Here is a 14232-nt window from a genome sequence, read left to right as displayed (position 1 = left end):
TTAGTCTATTTAACTTATTTAGTTCATAGTTGTAAAATTTTGTATAGGCATATGTGATATGCCTATATAAGCATAAGTATATAGGCATATAATTTATATAGGCATGGATTATTAAAACAATTAACATACAAACTGAATAAAATCCCCCTAACATAAACTTTAGGTTAACTGCATAAAACAGCATGTCAGTTGTTCTAGGTGACCAGCACTATTCTACAACCGTGGCACCAATCTCTCTCAATTACCATCATAAACAATATTAATGAAATAAATAGCAATTAGAGATTAGAAAGCATAATTCCAGTTCATACTGGATAATTAAGCCCGTATCTGTCCTACTCCCACCAGAATTTCAAAAGAAGTATATAAAATGCACATAAATTAACAGTGCTAGAAACTAAAAGAAAGTTTAAGGAACCTCTGGAAAATACAGCACAGCAGAGACTAGAATCAGGCAAAGATCTCACTGCATGTGAAAAGAACCTCAGCTGAATCCTACTAACATCCCCAGAAAGATAAGAACTAGAGGTAAGGATGGACTCATATTAAGTAGGGAGTATTTCTCAAAACTGCTAATAACCTTAGAGATTTCTTTGCACCAGTGCCATTATATGAAGTGATGAAAGAATGTTTAAAAACCCACTTTATTCTCACAGTGGATGGTTGGAATAAATTGGAAGCACTGGCAATGGCCCCTAACAAGAACAGACTTTCTAGAGAGCCCCACTCCAGAAAGCTTTGGGATGCCACAACAAAACCCAAAATAAGCTGGAACAGCACTAAATTCCTACTATATAAGAACATCTTTTACTTTCTAGAACTTCCCACTAAAAATCAGCCCTCAAATATTATAAAATACAAATGCAATAAAATTAAACTTTCCCTTCTACACCTACTTCGTTTAAAGAATTAAATTGGGACCAAAACAATCTCTGACAGAAATTTGATGTTTGCATAAAGTGAAACGGGACCTTTGTTGATTCTTTTTTCATACACACAATCTCAAAGAGAAGCTGAATTATAGTTTTTCTAAAGGTTTCCCCTGCTTTAATTTTAGTAAATCTCTTTGTTCCTTGCTTGGGGTGGTAGAGGGTGTTGGAGCTGAGGATAGAAAACCAGGGTGTTACATACTATGTCCAAATAAGATTCAGACATATTTTGGAATGTCTAGTGAACTATTAGTGCAAATCAACCAGATGAACGTGAAAACTAATCCTACAAGACGCAGTTAGTCATGATGACCCACACCTAGTAAGGAAATCTTACTGTTAAAAAAGTAGCTAACTACTGGGTGTTTTCTGTTGACTGGATTTGCCTTCTAACAGACAATCCCCACTGGATTTTATGCCTGTGTCTTGTAGAGTAGGGGCGATGACAAAAATCTCAAAGACCCCGTTTCATTAAAACAGTGGTAAAAATCAGTGCTACCTCTAGAGCACTCTGTCCAATAGAGTATAACACAAAGAGAGAAGAGCCAATCTCCCCACCATCACCTCAGCTCATCATGCAGCTTTAGCTGTGATGGAGGACACTGGTGGAAATGCCCAAGAGAGAGCAGCATCTGGCAAGAGACTGAAATGCCTAGGGGAGCAGAAGCTGCCTATTATAATGTAGCCACGTTAGATATTTTACGTATTTCAGACAGGAGCATACCTAATATGCTGATTTACTATAACACAGAGATTTTTAAAAAGAACATCAGTATTTTAAAACAGAGGATTTTGACAAATCATCTTTAATATATTTTTATAGCTTAAAAAATATGTATTATGGTTTTATATTAATTCTTTTAACACAGCATTTCAGGACCTCTAGTAGAATTATGTCCAAGAAGCTTTCTTCAGGTTAATTTAGATTATTGTGATTTTTGTGGTTCAACTATTTCTTAAGGTAATCCAGTAGAAGGGAAGATTACACATACACAGATATATACTCACCACTCAAGACAACAGCAAAATCCGTTTTCTGTGTATACACTAAAATTCATTTCATTAAACCATGGAACTACTTAACTCACTAACCTCTGCAGTTCTTAGGTAAATGTTCCATCAGAAATTTAATCTAAAAGCCTTTTTAAAATACAGACAGAAAATAAAGAATAAACAGATGTAGTCTTAACTCTAAATCACACTCTCCTTATATCAAGTGTTGACAATACCATCTTCAAGGTCACTGTCAACTTGGAAAATCATTAACAAATAAAATATGACTTAATTGAAGCAAACTCAGCATGGAGCTGCATTATTTCAAGTGAATGTTGTAATATAACTTGAAGAAGAATTGCTAACTGCCACTTTCATTGACAATGAAATAAATGAAGGGGCTATGCAACTCTCCCCACCATGTCTTTTGCATAATTAAGTATAAAAATAGAATTTGTGAAGAATTAAAAGTCCCAAAGTGCACCAGTTCCAACACTAATGGACCATATTCCAGTGTGGCAGTTCCCAGCATGTTATCATTAGCAAATATATCAGTGTCATAATTCCAATCGCAAACTTTGCTTGGGAAATTCACCTCTGAAAAATAGATTTCTAATGGCTACCTGAACTCTTCTTAAAAAAAAAAAAAAACAGAGAGAGAAGCTAAATTTTATAATTCAAAATGTTATACAAAATAATTTATATAGAGAATTTCTCTTTACAGACTAAATATAGCTAAAAATTATTTGTTAGCTAGAGTCTCATACAACTCTTCATTTCAGAGTTGCTTCTTTATTTAAGCTATATAAGATACTTTCACAGATGTTATCTAAACCGTTCAGGGAAGAACCACTATAATTAACTATCTGTTGGATTATTTTCTCAAATTTTCTATTAATATTTACATCTGGAAATTGAGCCCACATTAGTATTATCTCAAAAAGCAGCTAAAGAGATACGAGAATTATCAGAAATTTGGATGATACTTGAATTAACATTACTACAGTATTAATTTCACAGTAGTCTGTGAGAACCTGTGGTTTTTGTTTTTGTTTTGTTTTTTTCCTTGCAGGAAAAAAATAAGAAAATGAAGCCTTCAGCTATTAAGTTCTGCTGCCCTCTCTCTAGTTCTCTCAAATTCAAGATGGAGATTTCAGAAAATACCACAATTCAGTTCAAAGTAAGTTTTATTGAATCTTCTTGAATATTAACAACTATGTCTTTAACTTACATGTAAATCTGTTTTTACATGTTTTCTTAAATTCAATCTAGATTTTTATTCTAATAAATACAAGTTTTATTCTAATAAATACAAGTATTCTAATAAATATAAGGATTGGCTCAATAATTACTAAAATAGGTCATCAAGTTAGATCTATCAAAACTGTAGAATAAATTTTGTCTTCTATTGAACAATAATTTAGCCAGAAAGAACCAAATTTTAAATGTCAAAGTAACGTTTATTCACATGTGAAAAAGATTTTGTATACTTGGAAAACTTGGAGGCATTATTTTGGCCTTCTAATAGATGATACATTATTCTGAAACAAATAAAGAGTATACATAAAAATATAATTTTAAAGGAAGAATAATATTTTGAGATTTAAATTAAGAGTAATCAGAGAACTGCTTAAGCTAAGGCCAAGGTTCTATGACTACTGTGGGAAAAAAAAAAATTGCTAGTTTCAATATGTTAGATCAAAGATTTTCCCTGGATATTTTGGATAAAGCAGAGAGAGCTTAAGTAACTTGGTCAAGGACAAATAATTATTAAGTAGCAAAAGCCAAGAGATAAACCCAGGTAGTCTGGTTCCATTACACTACCTCTCATAATTGTCCTTTACCGTGGACAGAATATACTGATATTAGACCACAGGACTTCTATAAATTTCATTGTAATTTTTACAGAATTATCTCCATTGTTCCTCTAAGCATACCTTACTCAAATATCTAAGATACTGGCACTGTCTGTTGATATAAATTAATTACTTTGGTATTATTAACAGGATGATAGGATAGCCAAGGCCTGGAAAACTAGGTATGGCATGAGGGAGAGCAAAATACTCCTGGGACAAAAAAATCCACATCCAGAAAGAAATGGGAATTCTCAGGGTGTGAACGGGAGACATTCTATAACTTACAATATCCTTACTCTCCATTTACCTGAGGTAAGTTAGTTCTTCTTAAGTTTTATAGTATGCAGCAGCCTATCAGGTCTTAAAATATCTGTATTTGAGCATCAAAAGTATCATTTCTAGTGTGTTCCATAATCAACAAATAAAAAAGAGTTACAAACCAAAAATAATACTGGCTTGTGAATTTCCCTTTACCTTTGTACTTTAAATCTTTAAAGAGAATTTGAGTTATTGTCTAATGAACTTTCATTTCAGCCTGAAGGACTTCAGTGCTTTTAGAGGGTGTACTAGAGATAAAATCTACCAGTTTATCTGGGAAAGAAGACAAAGACTGAAGAACTGTTCCAAATTAAAGGAATCTGAAGACACAACAGCTAAATGCAACATGTAACAACAGATTGGGCTCTGAACCAAAACCCATTTTTTAAAAGAATATCATTGAGATAATTAGCAATATTTTTTAAATATCTATAGATTAGATCATAGTATTATATGAATGAATTTTTTCTGATTATGATAATTACACTGTGATTATAAAAGAAAATTCTTGTTCTTAGAAATTTTACATTGAACTACTTAGGAGCAAAGGGGCATCATGCCTGAAATGTACTCTGAAGTTGCTTAATTAAAATGATAATATAAACATATATAGGGGAAAATGATAGAGCAAATGTGATAAAGTGTTAACTGCAGGATCTAAGCGAAAGGTATACAGGAATTATTTGTATTATTCTTGTAACTTTTCTACCAGTCTGAAATTATTTCAAAATTTTATTTTATTTTTAAAAAGAAACTAACTAGAAGCAATAAATGAATTAGATCTAACACATTGCTATAGTTAAATCTAGAAAATACAACGTAAGTAAAATAGCAAGCAGCCTACATACCAGATGATACCATTTACCTAACTGTTTTAAATCATACAACAATATATATTGTTATTTATATGTAATAAAGATTTACTGTTTACTTTGGCAAAGGGAGAAGAATAGAGGGAGGGAAACTGGGTAGGGTAACAATTGTAATAATATATTTATTTTAAAATGTAGCTAATTAAAGTGTGATTAAAATTTTAATATGTGTTATATGTGATGGTGGGTACATGAGTATCTGTTTTTAGGTTTGTACTAGCCTATGTGTAATTACATAAATTACAATAAAAATACTTTAGGAAAAAAACAAGTATCTAGGACCCCCAAATGCTCCAGTATATCTATTGCCAAAAAGCAAATGGTTTCAGAAGATGCTTGAACCTAAACCCAAAGATGGAGACATGTTCAAACAAAAAACTACAGAATATTGGGAGTAAAAGTCAAGCTAAATCCTGAGAATACCTTTTCTTTGCCCCCTTTCAGCCTGTCCTTAAGTCTACCCTAAATTTTTGCCATTTTCCTCACTGGGATTATTTCCTTTAGATCTCATGAAAATACAAAAATACAACAGGTTCAAAACACTGTTACTTCAGTCTTGTAACTAAGTAAAATCAGATTTATCTATATTCATGGGTAACTCATACATTTCAGCTGGCTGAATAAAACTTTTGTTCAACTCTGGCCAGGTATGAAATTTAAAATCTGGATGAAATGGATCTGCTACATTATGTTTGATATTTTAATCAGAGAAGCTCTGTATTTTTTTTTACAATCAGTTGTGAAGTTTGGTAAATAATACTTACCCTATCAGACTCAAATTCTTTTATAAATAAAATTTTTTCCTTTCAAATTCAGAAAAAGAATGTCTATGTATTGCATATGCTTATACATTATAGCAGAGACTTTTAATAAGTTAAACTTGTTTCCTCTTTTTCCTAGATACAGTTAGACCGTATTTCCCAGGCTCCTTGGCAGTTATGTGCATTCATGTGCCTGAACTTGAATTCCCAGGCCTGGCCTGCAGAAACCCCCACTAGCAGTTCTCTGTCCTCTTTCCCCTTCTGCCAGCTGGATACAGATGACACCAAGGCCCTTAGACAAGACAGTAACATGAATGGAATAAACCTGGATCCCTGAATCTCTACATGGAGGAAAGTCTCTTATCAACTAGAAATGCCCATTTGAATGAGGAAAAAAAGAACTTCTGTTGATTAAGCCACTGAGATTTGGGGATCTATTTGTTACTGGGTCTATTTGTCACATTAACTAAAATACGCATAAACATAAACAATCTTCCAATTGTCAACATGAAATGTATTATACTTACAAATTGAGGTTTATAGTACGCTGGACCTAGTGTGCTGTCACTTGCAGGTGGAAAATGTTTTATAATACTGTCATCCTCATTAATATGATAACCGTACGACCGTCCACAAGGAATTGAAGGAACATCAACACTTCTGGAAACTGTAAGTGCCCTTGAAATTTTCTGTTAAAAAAACATACTATATTATGTACTCAAAGTAAGAGAAGGAATGAAGAACCTAATATTAAAACTTACTAAAAGACAGCTATTAAATATTGACTTGACTTTTATAATATAAACCAAAAAATTTGTCTATAAAAGTAATTTAAAAGTTAGTCTTATCTCATAACGTAAACCAAGATTTAACCAAATTACTATTAAATAGTAATATAAATCAAATCACTCTGAAAGCCATCTTTGGAGGCATGGAATCTTTCACTTGGCTGTTATTTATCTTGCTTACTAAAGCAAGTAATACTGATTCCAAAAAACAGGCATTAATTCCTACATCCACATCACCAATCAGCAGTTCAAGGTGGTTATGTGCGCTGTGCTATCATAGTATCTGCCGGGCAAAAACAAATTTTATACTTTTCTGTAACATTTCTCGGCTTCATTCTTTCCCAGCTCCTGACTTACATCCATCTTACTGGTGCCCTGTATAAATATCCTAATTTTGCAGACTATGTAGCAAGGGAAATATCTATGATATAATGCTAAATGGTAATTAAAAAATATAAAATATAACACTCAATTTATGACTATAGCTAGGTAAGCTATGTAAAATTATATATAAATGTCTAAAGTCATATACATGTATGATTTGAATCTGAAAGGAATTATGCAAAAATTAACAGAATTATCACTGTTGGAGTCTGAAATTTTAGGGTGATTATCTTTTCAAAATTTCCTTTCACGTAAAATATTTTGTAACTTAAATAAAAACAGGAAGGAATAACATATGTTAGAAGTATTAGTATAAAATATATCAAATAAAATACTGGCATTTAAATGATTTACTTATCTGAAAAATTATTAAGAATGTATTGATCCTACGTAGTTTTTATATAAATAACTAAATGCTATAGTTGAGTGCACACATGTCCAATATACAATTATGTTATAAACATACCATCACTGGTAGGATTTTTTTTAACCACTAGAGACAACTATGAAGTAGTTTCAGTGATATTTATGAAACTGGCTACCAAATTAAAACAGGAAAGTATTGAATGGTTTCCTTCCCATTCACTGCTTTCAAAAAGTATTTGCACGATGTCAAGACCTTCCAAAATGTAGCTTCAACCTCCTTCTCAATCCTCTATTCCTATCACTCTCCCTTAGATCCTAAATTCCAAATATTCCAAAAGAACTTTGTTCTTCCCTGAACATTATCACACCATTAAATACTTTAAATGTCTTTACTCATAAGGTTTTCTCCATCTGAAGTGTTTTCTCAAATTCTTTTTAACTCCTCAGTGAATCCTTCAAGATCCAGTTTGACTACGATATCACTATTTCCTCAAAAACTCTGTACTTTGGACCCTTAGTAAAAAATTTATTATGATATATGTTTATCAAAACAGCATTTCATCAACTGTTTTGTACTAGATTTCATTCACTACTTCCCTGTTAAAATTATAGATTCCAAGGAGCAGTGATCTGTCTTCTGTGTATTATCAGTGTCTAGCTTTATGTCTGACACACGTAATTACTCAAAAAATATCTAATAAACACTTGGCATGCATAAACAGACATTTACTTTGTCCCCATGCATTAAAGAGCTGATATTTAAATATACTTATAAAGCTTAACCTCATTGTCATTACACTGACATTATTCAACTGAGAACTTAGCACTAAAATATATCCTCCTAAACAAAGAACTGATTAAAATTTAATTAATATAAACTATGTGAAGGACTTGTGTAAAGAGGAGAGGGAACTACCCTAAACAAACTATGACCAAAATCTGCTAGATTATATTATTTATTTTAAAGGGGTAAGCCTTTGGTATAAAAGTTATTCATTATATAACACCAATGTACCTTTCTAAACGTGTCACCTGTTGGTCTGCTACACAAATCCTTCACTCCAATCAGAATCATCTTCTCATTGTCCTCCATAAGATCCCACTTTTCTATCTTTATTCATGAAGTTCTCCATGCCTAGAATGCATATTCTAACCCTATTCTTCAAAGTCAACCTCATCTATAAATCCTCTACAAATTATATCTTCCCATAATACAGCAGTCTTCCTTTAAATTCCTATGGCATTTAATTACATGATCATTCATTTAGCACCTGTCACATTTCATCTTGCATTAGTAACAATCTATATATCTCTCTCCCATTTTAAGCTTTTTAATTTCAGGAGTCATGTTTTAAATTCCACTGTATTATTAACAGTACTTAACACAGAGTTTCCTCTTTATAATATAGAGGTAAACCACTAAGGTAGTTTTTTAAATCTCCCTTACTTTCTATTCACCATAGACATTAGAAGTGATTACAGATTCATCAAAAGCAAGTATGAAGTCAAATGTTAATACTAAGGTTTATAAACATCAAATACCCATTTAATTATAAACTACAATATACTAATAATACTAATAAACCTACTAATTTTTATAGTAAGTTTTTTTAAATGTACTTATAACATAAAATATTAAACCTTTTCTATTTTATTTTAAATTTCAAAAAGTCATTAGAAGAATAATTTAAAATCCCCCCAGGGAACTATATTCAGTATCCTGTAGTAACCTATAAAGAAAAAGAACATGAAAACGAATATATGTGTGTGTATGTATGACTGAAACATTATGCTGCACACCAGAAATTGACACACTGTAAACTGACTTTACTTGAAGAAAAAAGAAAAAAAACTGCAACATACTGCCTGAAGACGCTCTTTAGACACCAGCACTTCTCTGTTTATGAGATCTAATGTTCCAGGATAAGACCGATCATAGCTTGCTGGTCCTGGACCATCTGAAATAAACGTCTTAAAACGCTTCTCCCGGTTTTGTAGACTATGGCCTCCTTTTATATTATACTAAATTGGAGAGGAAAATATGAAATAATTAAAAGAAACACTCTTTAATTAATATCTATTTGATAAATATTACATATTAATACGAACAAATAGTTTTAAAACTCAGCCTAAGAAAGTTAAGGCTGTTGACTGAAGACGTTCTTTAATGAGAGAGGATAATTAATGAGAGAATGACAATTATAGCCAACAGTTTTAACACCGAACTCAAACTAAAATTTACTGTACTTTGAACACTCTGAGAGAATGCAACACTTAGTTTGAAAACAGGAATCAGAGACAAAAGAGTCTCCAAAGTTATAGAGCAAAAATAAAGAGAGTTTATAGGCCCCTGGAGAATCTGTACCTCTGAAATAAGCTAAAAATGCTCATATTACAGGGAAAAAGCAAACTTTCCAGGCTTGCTTAGCATTAATCATTTTCATGAAAAACATTTTGGTCACGTTCAGGGATGTTTATGCAGTCTTACTGACAACAACTTGATTCTATGCTCAGGCTAGTTTTAAACACTGCTTATTGCAGAGAAGGTATGGGGGGGAATCTTCCAAGGCTCTCCACGCCACGTATCTGGATTCTTTAGAAGCAGAAAATTATCAGCTGGCTAACAGCCAGTTAATTCACATAAAATTCCATCGTATTAGTTTCAATAAACAGTCATAATGCAGTCATTTCAAAGATAATTCATATTAATAGTTGTTGGCATTTGATAAGGGTTTTTTTAAGTTACTGATTTACCAGCAGCAGTCTTCACATGGGGTGTACATGGCAGCTGTTCACAACCACTATTAAGTGAGCCTGTCTCTGGTTTGTGTCTTATTCAGCTGCAATCAGCTTTTAAGAAATGCACAAGAGGTCTTTTTAAAAATGAGTCAAATTATATTCTTAGACAGAATTGATTACTGTTTTAATTACTACTTGATTACTGTTTTAATAAGATCACAATTCCCATGTTTAAAGAGTTTGGATCTGTAACAATAGACTTGAATACTTTTGTAAAACATTAGCATTACAAGTTAGATTTTAAAAAATCATGTGAAAAGAAAAGATCTCAAATTGTAATTCTTTGAAAGCCAATGTTATAGTCTCTATCATGTGCCATTTATATCAAATACTTCAACAGAAGATAGTAAAATCAACCTAATCTGATTTTTTTTTAATCTGTGGTACAAATTAACCAAGACTTTTTTTTAATTATTCATACTTATCAATTCTACTAATTTTATAAAAGGTTACAAAAGGAATTTCCACGTCAGATAAGTGACCTAAAAATTATATTACAAAAAAAGATACATTTTATATCAAAACCTGTAAGAAAAAAGTCTTACTACTTTGTGAGTACTGTGCTTTGTGCATATGCTATGGTTATCAGGTGAATTTATATTGTCAGCAATCCCCAGCACTACAGGAGGCAGAGCCTCATCGGAAGGGTGAGGCCATGCACTGTATCACATATGCTAGCCTATCATTCAGCTCTAATCAAAAATAAAGCCTAACTTGGACATCTATTCCTAGGCCTGGCTAATGAAAAATAAGAAGTAAACTATTTATCTGGGAGATCACCACATCTAAAACCATTCTGTAGTAAGGAACAAAATGATAACTGCTATGTAGAGACAGGTCAGAAACTAGAGAACAGAACCAGAAAACATAAGTGAAATCTGTACTGACATTTTAGAGTGGGAATCATCTTAGGAAACAGGATATGTTTGTTCTGTGTGTGACTTAATAAACACATGACTTAGTAAGCTAATTATCAAAGGATAAGAACCTACATCTTGTAAGTTTGATTTTTCTGCTTATTTCCTTAATTTCTTTTATGTTCTTTCCTACTAAGCAAAATTTCTTTTGAAAAAAATTAACATACTTCAGATATGCTACAGGAAACAAAAGAAATTATTTTGCCTATAACTGGGCAAGAGCTGTAAAGGCAAAAATTAGACCCCAGCTTTGGAATACCAGTCACAACCATAACCAAAGGAAAGCAACTGTAAAAGGAAGAGAGAAATAGAGAAGATCAAGTTGGGGCATACAGCTTCCATTCCTAAATGTTCTGCCATTATAAAACCTTCGAGCATTCTGTATTTAACAGTGGAGACAACTATCACAACTACAACCCCCATTTTCAGTTTTTTAAATTTCATTTGAAGTCTCCAAGTAATATTTACTGACCAACTGCTGATAGAAAGCAACATTTCAACCTACAGTTCCAAAAGAAAAGTATAAAAATAAATTGTTAAATATATGCATTAATTTCCAGTAAGATTATCTCTTTAATTAGCTAATATACTATTTACAGAATTAATATGTAACTTATGTCACATTATAAACATATTTACTAATTCAGCTATTTAAAATGAAATGGACTTTATTTTTCAAATATGATAAATTCACACTTCCTGAACTTCTAAAAGTTCTGCAAGAATTTAGCATAAAACTACAAAAAAAAAAAAACCCAGCAACTGTGTAAATAAGTAATAAGTCATTTTTTAAACCAAGGAAATCAATCTTCTCCTGGTATTTGTTTTTAATTTTAAGAAAAACAGAGAATACTAGAACTCTTTTTCTTAGATCATCCATCATACAAAAAAGCACATTTTTTTAATTTTTTATTCTTGACATCTAAAAAATGTACCCAATTTGGAATAAAATAAAATTTGACCTAAACTGCACTTTATATTATTTTACATGTGGAACCAACTATATGAGAATTAAAATAATATTCCAACATCCTGATACTTGTCATATTTAACAAGTTTGAAATCTACATATTATATATTTTACTACATCTCCCTCTTGGAATACTGGAGTTATACTAGGCTTAAGAAGGGAAATCTTGGTAGAACTAGCAAGCCCATACACCCGTAATATGCTGGTCTGATCTGTGAGCCATGGAGCGGAAGCAGGAGTGGCACTTCTAATGACCACTATGGAATGTTGTGCTTTTTGTGCCCTAGGCTCTAGTTTTATGGAAGTTTTAAAACCCCAGGGAGAAGAAGATGTGTTCTCCTGAATTGACAGTTGAAACTACCAACTGGCCATTCCAGGTTCTTTATGCTACCAAGCAGAAAACAAAATAAGCAGGTTTGTGTATTGGCTGGGGTGATCAACTCCAACCAGGACAGAAAAACAGGATTAATGGGAGTCAAGAGGAATGTGGTGGAATGGAACCCAAGGACACCCTGCAGAGCCTCCTAACACCCAGTAAAAATGCTAAGAGCAAGTTTACTTAAAGGTTTAAGAAGTAAGCCTATGAACTAACAGCTCAGACATCTTGGATCTAAAGATTCTGGTCATCCCACTAAGCCTAGAACTCCACCAGACAAAGTTCTTGATGAAGAGATGGGGACCAGGGAATGAGTAATGGAAAAATCTTAAGCTACCTATAGCTTCGTGATCAGTTGCAGAAACAAAACAGGTCCCCACCTGTGTTTCCTTGCTTCGTATATCACTTTCTTTCATTTTCCCTCTATTTCTTTCCCCTTTCTATTGTAAAATGGCAACACTAAGAATGGTTAAAATGTATTGAAGGCCAACTATAATCAGGCACTATTCTTAATGTTTATTAATATATTTAATCCTTAGAAAAAGCCTACAAAGTTATTACCCCTACTTAATCAATAAGGAAACCACTTAATCTCCTAGAGCCTTGGTGAGTCTCACAGCTAGTTAAGTGGCAGAGACAGATTCTGAATCTAGGTAGTCCAGCTCCAGAGCCCACAATCCTAACCACTTCTTCATAATGAGACATTAATCTCATGTTATAGTTACCATTTAATCTATAAGTTGCAGAATAATGAAATAGGAATATGAAAGAACAACAGAAGAAATGGCCTTAATCAGGATTCATTTGGTAGTAACACTGTAATTTCATCTTTGAATGCAGTAGCTAGACATTTGTTTGACTGTTTCTGAGAAAGTACACTTGAAAACTGTACATAAAATAATAGCATTTTTAAAAATTACATAAATGGGAAGAAGTGTGTGTATTTTGTGTGCATGAGAGAGAAGAGAACTGGTCAGTCAAGGGGTGAAATGTAATGGAAATCTACTGCTTTTAACTGTCCAGCATCCCTTCTATTATCTACTCATAATAGCATATTTGCCACCCTTGGGACAATCAAACCTCTCCTATACTTTGTGGTTTTAAAGGAGCTTCCAAACACAGGAATCCCTGACCCAGGAATCACAGATGTGGGTCCATAATAACACTGGACCAGATTCTTCCTACTGGTTATTTTAATCTTAATTTAGTCTTTAATCTTTAATCTTTATGCTATCACACATAAAAAGTGAAAGGAAATTATAGAATTAAGTTACCTAACAGCAGCTTCCCATTGAATGATGCAGAAGTTCTTACTACTGAAATACCTAGAATTATCTTAGTCCTATCCTTAAGATCTGACTGTTCAATTCCTCCTTTAAGTCTATGAGCCACTCAAGTACTTACCTATGAATTTATTACAAACCTAGTATCTGTCTTAAAAGTCTATTTTATTGTTTGCAACCAAAAACCCCTAATGGTTAGAATCATTTCCTTTAACAATTCAGGAAGTCTAATGCAAAAATTAAGGCATCAATGCACAGATCCAGGCCTCCAACAGGGAAGATAAAGGTCTGCTAGGGTCAGGTAAGAGTCATTATGTCTGAGTGCAAAACTGAAAAGGGTGAAATTTGATGTTAATGAAGACATTGGAGTTACAGCCACTGTTTCTGAACATGAATAAACCATCGAGGATATTCTGGGCACAGACTCTTAAGACTGCATAGAAAGAGGAGACAATGGCAATAAGTATAGCTTTAGAGGCTGGCACACAAACCAATTCCTTCACTCTGCTGCCATCCTTATTCTACGTATTTTGACCATTCGTACAAGTTTCGTGGGCCTTAATTCATTCAACAGTCTTATTCTCCCATTCAGGAGTCTCAAGGACCATGAAGCATGTAAC

At 32.8% G+C, this 14232-nt stretch overlaps 1 protein-coding gene across 20 annotated transcripts in view; it reads right to left on the bottom strand.

Moving 5' to 3' along the window:
- STPG2 (sperm tail PG-rich repeat containing 2) overlaps positions 1-14232 on the bottom strand; it is a 436638-nt gene that overhangs the window by 415045 nt on the left and 7361 nt on the right. For all 20 annotated transcript variants that reach the window (XR_012060157.1, XR_012060155.1, XR_012060156.1 and 17 more), the window contains exons 3-4: positions 9131-9289; positions 6257-6418 (exon numbers count right to left, since the gene is read on the bottom strand). Coding sequence is in view for 9 of the 20 variants with exons in the window: in XM_072940179.1 (XP_072796280.1) it covers positions 6257-6418; positions 9131-9289 (321 nt within the window). In the remaining 11 variants the exon portion in view is untranslated. The remainder of the gene's footprint in view (positions 1-6256; positions 6419-9130; positions 9290-14232) is intronic.

This window comes from Vicugna pacos, chromosome 2 (genome assembly GCF_048564905.1).
Source record: "Vicugna pacos chromosome 2, VicPac4, whole genome shotgun sequence".
In the NCBI taxonomy this organism is placed as follows: Eukaryota; Metazoa; Chordata; class Mammalia; order Artiodactyla; family Camelidae; genus Vicugna; species Vicugna pacos.
The sequence above is the reverse complement of the archived record's forward strand: the minus strand, read 5'-3'. Positions and strand labels throughout refer to the sequence as shown.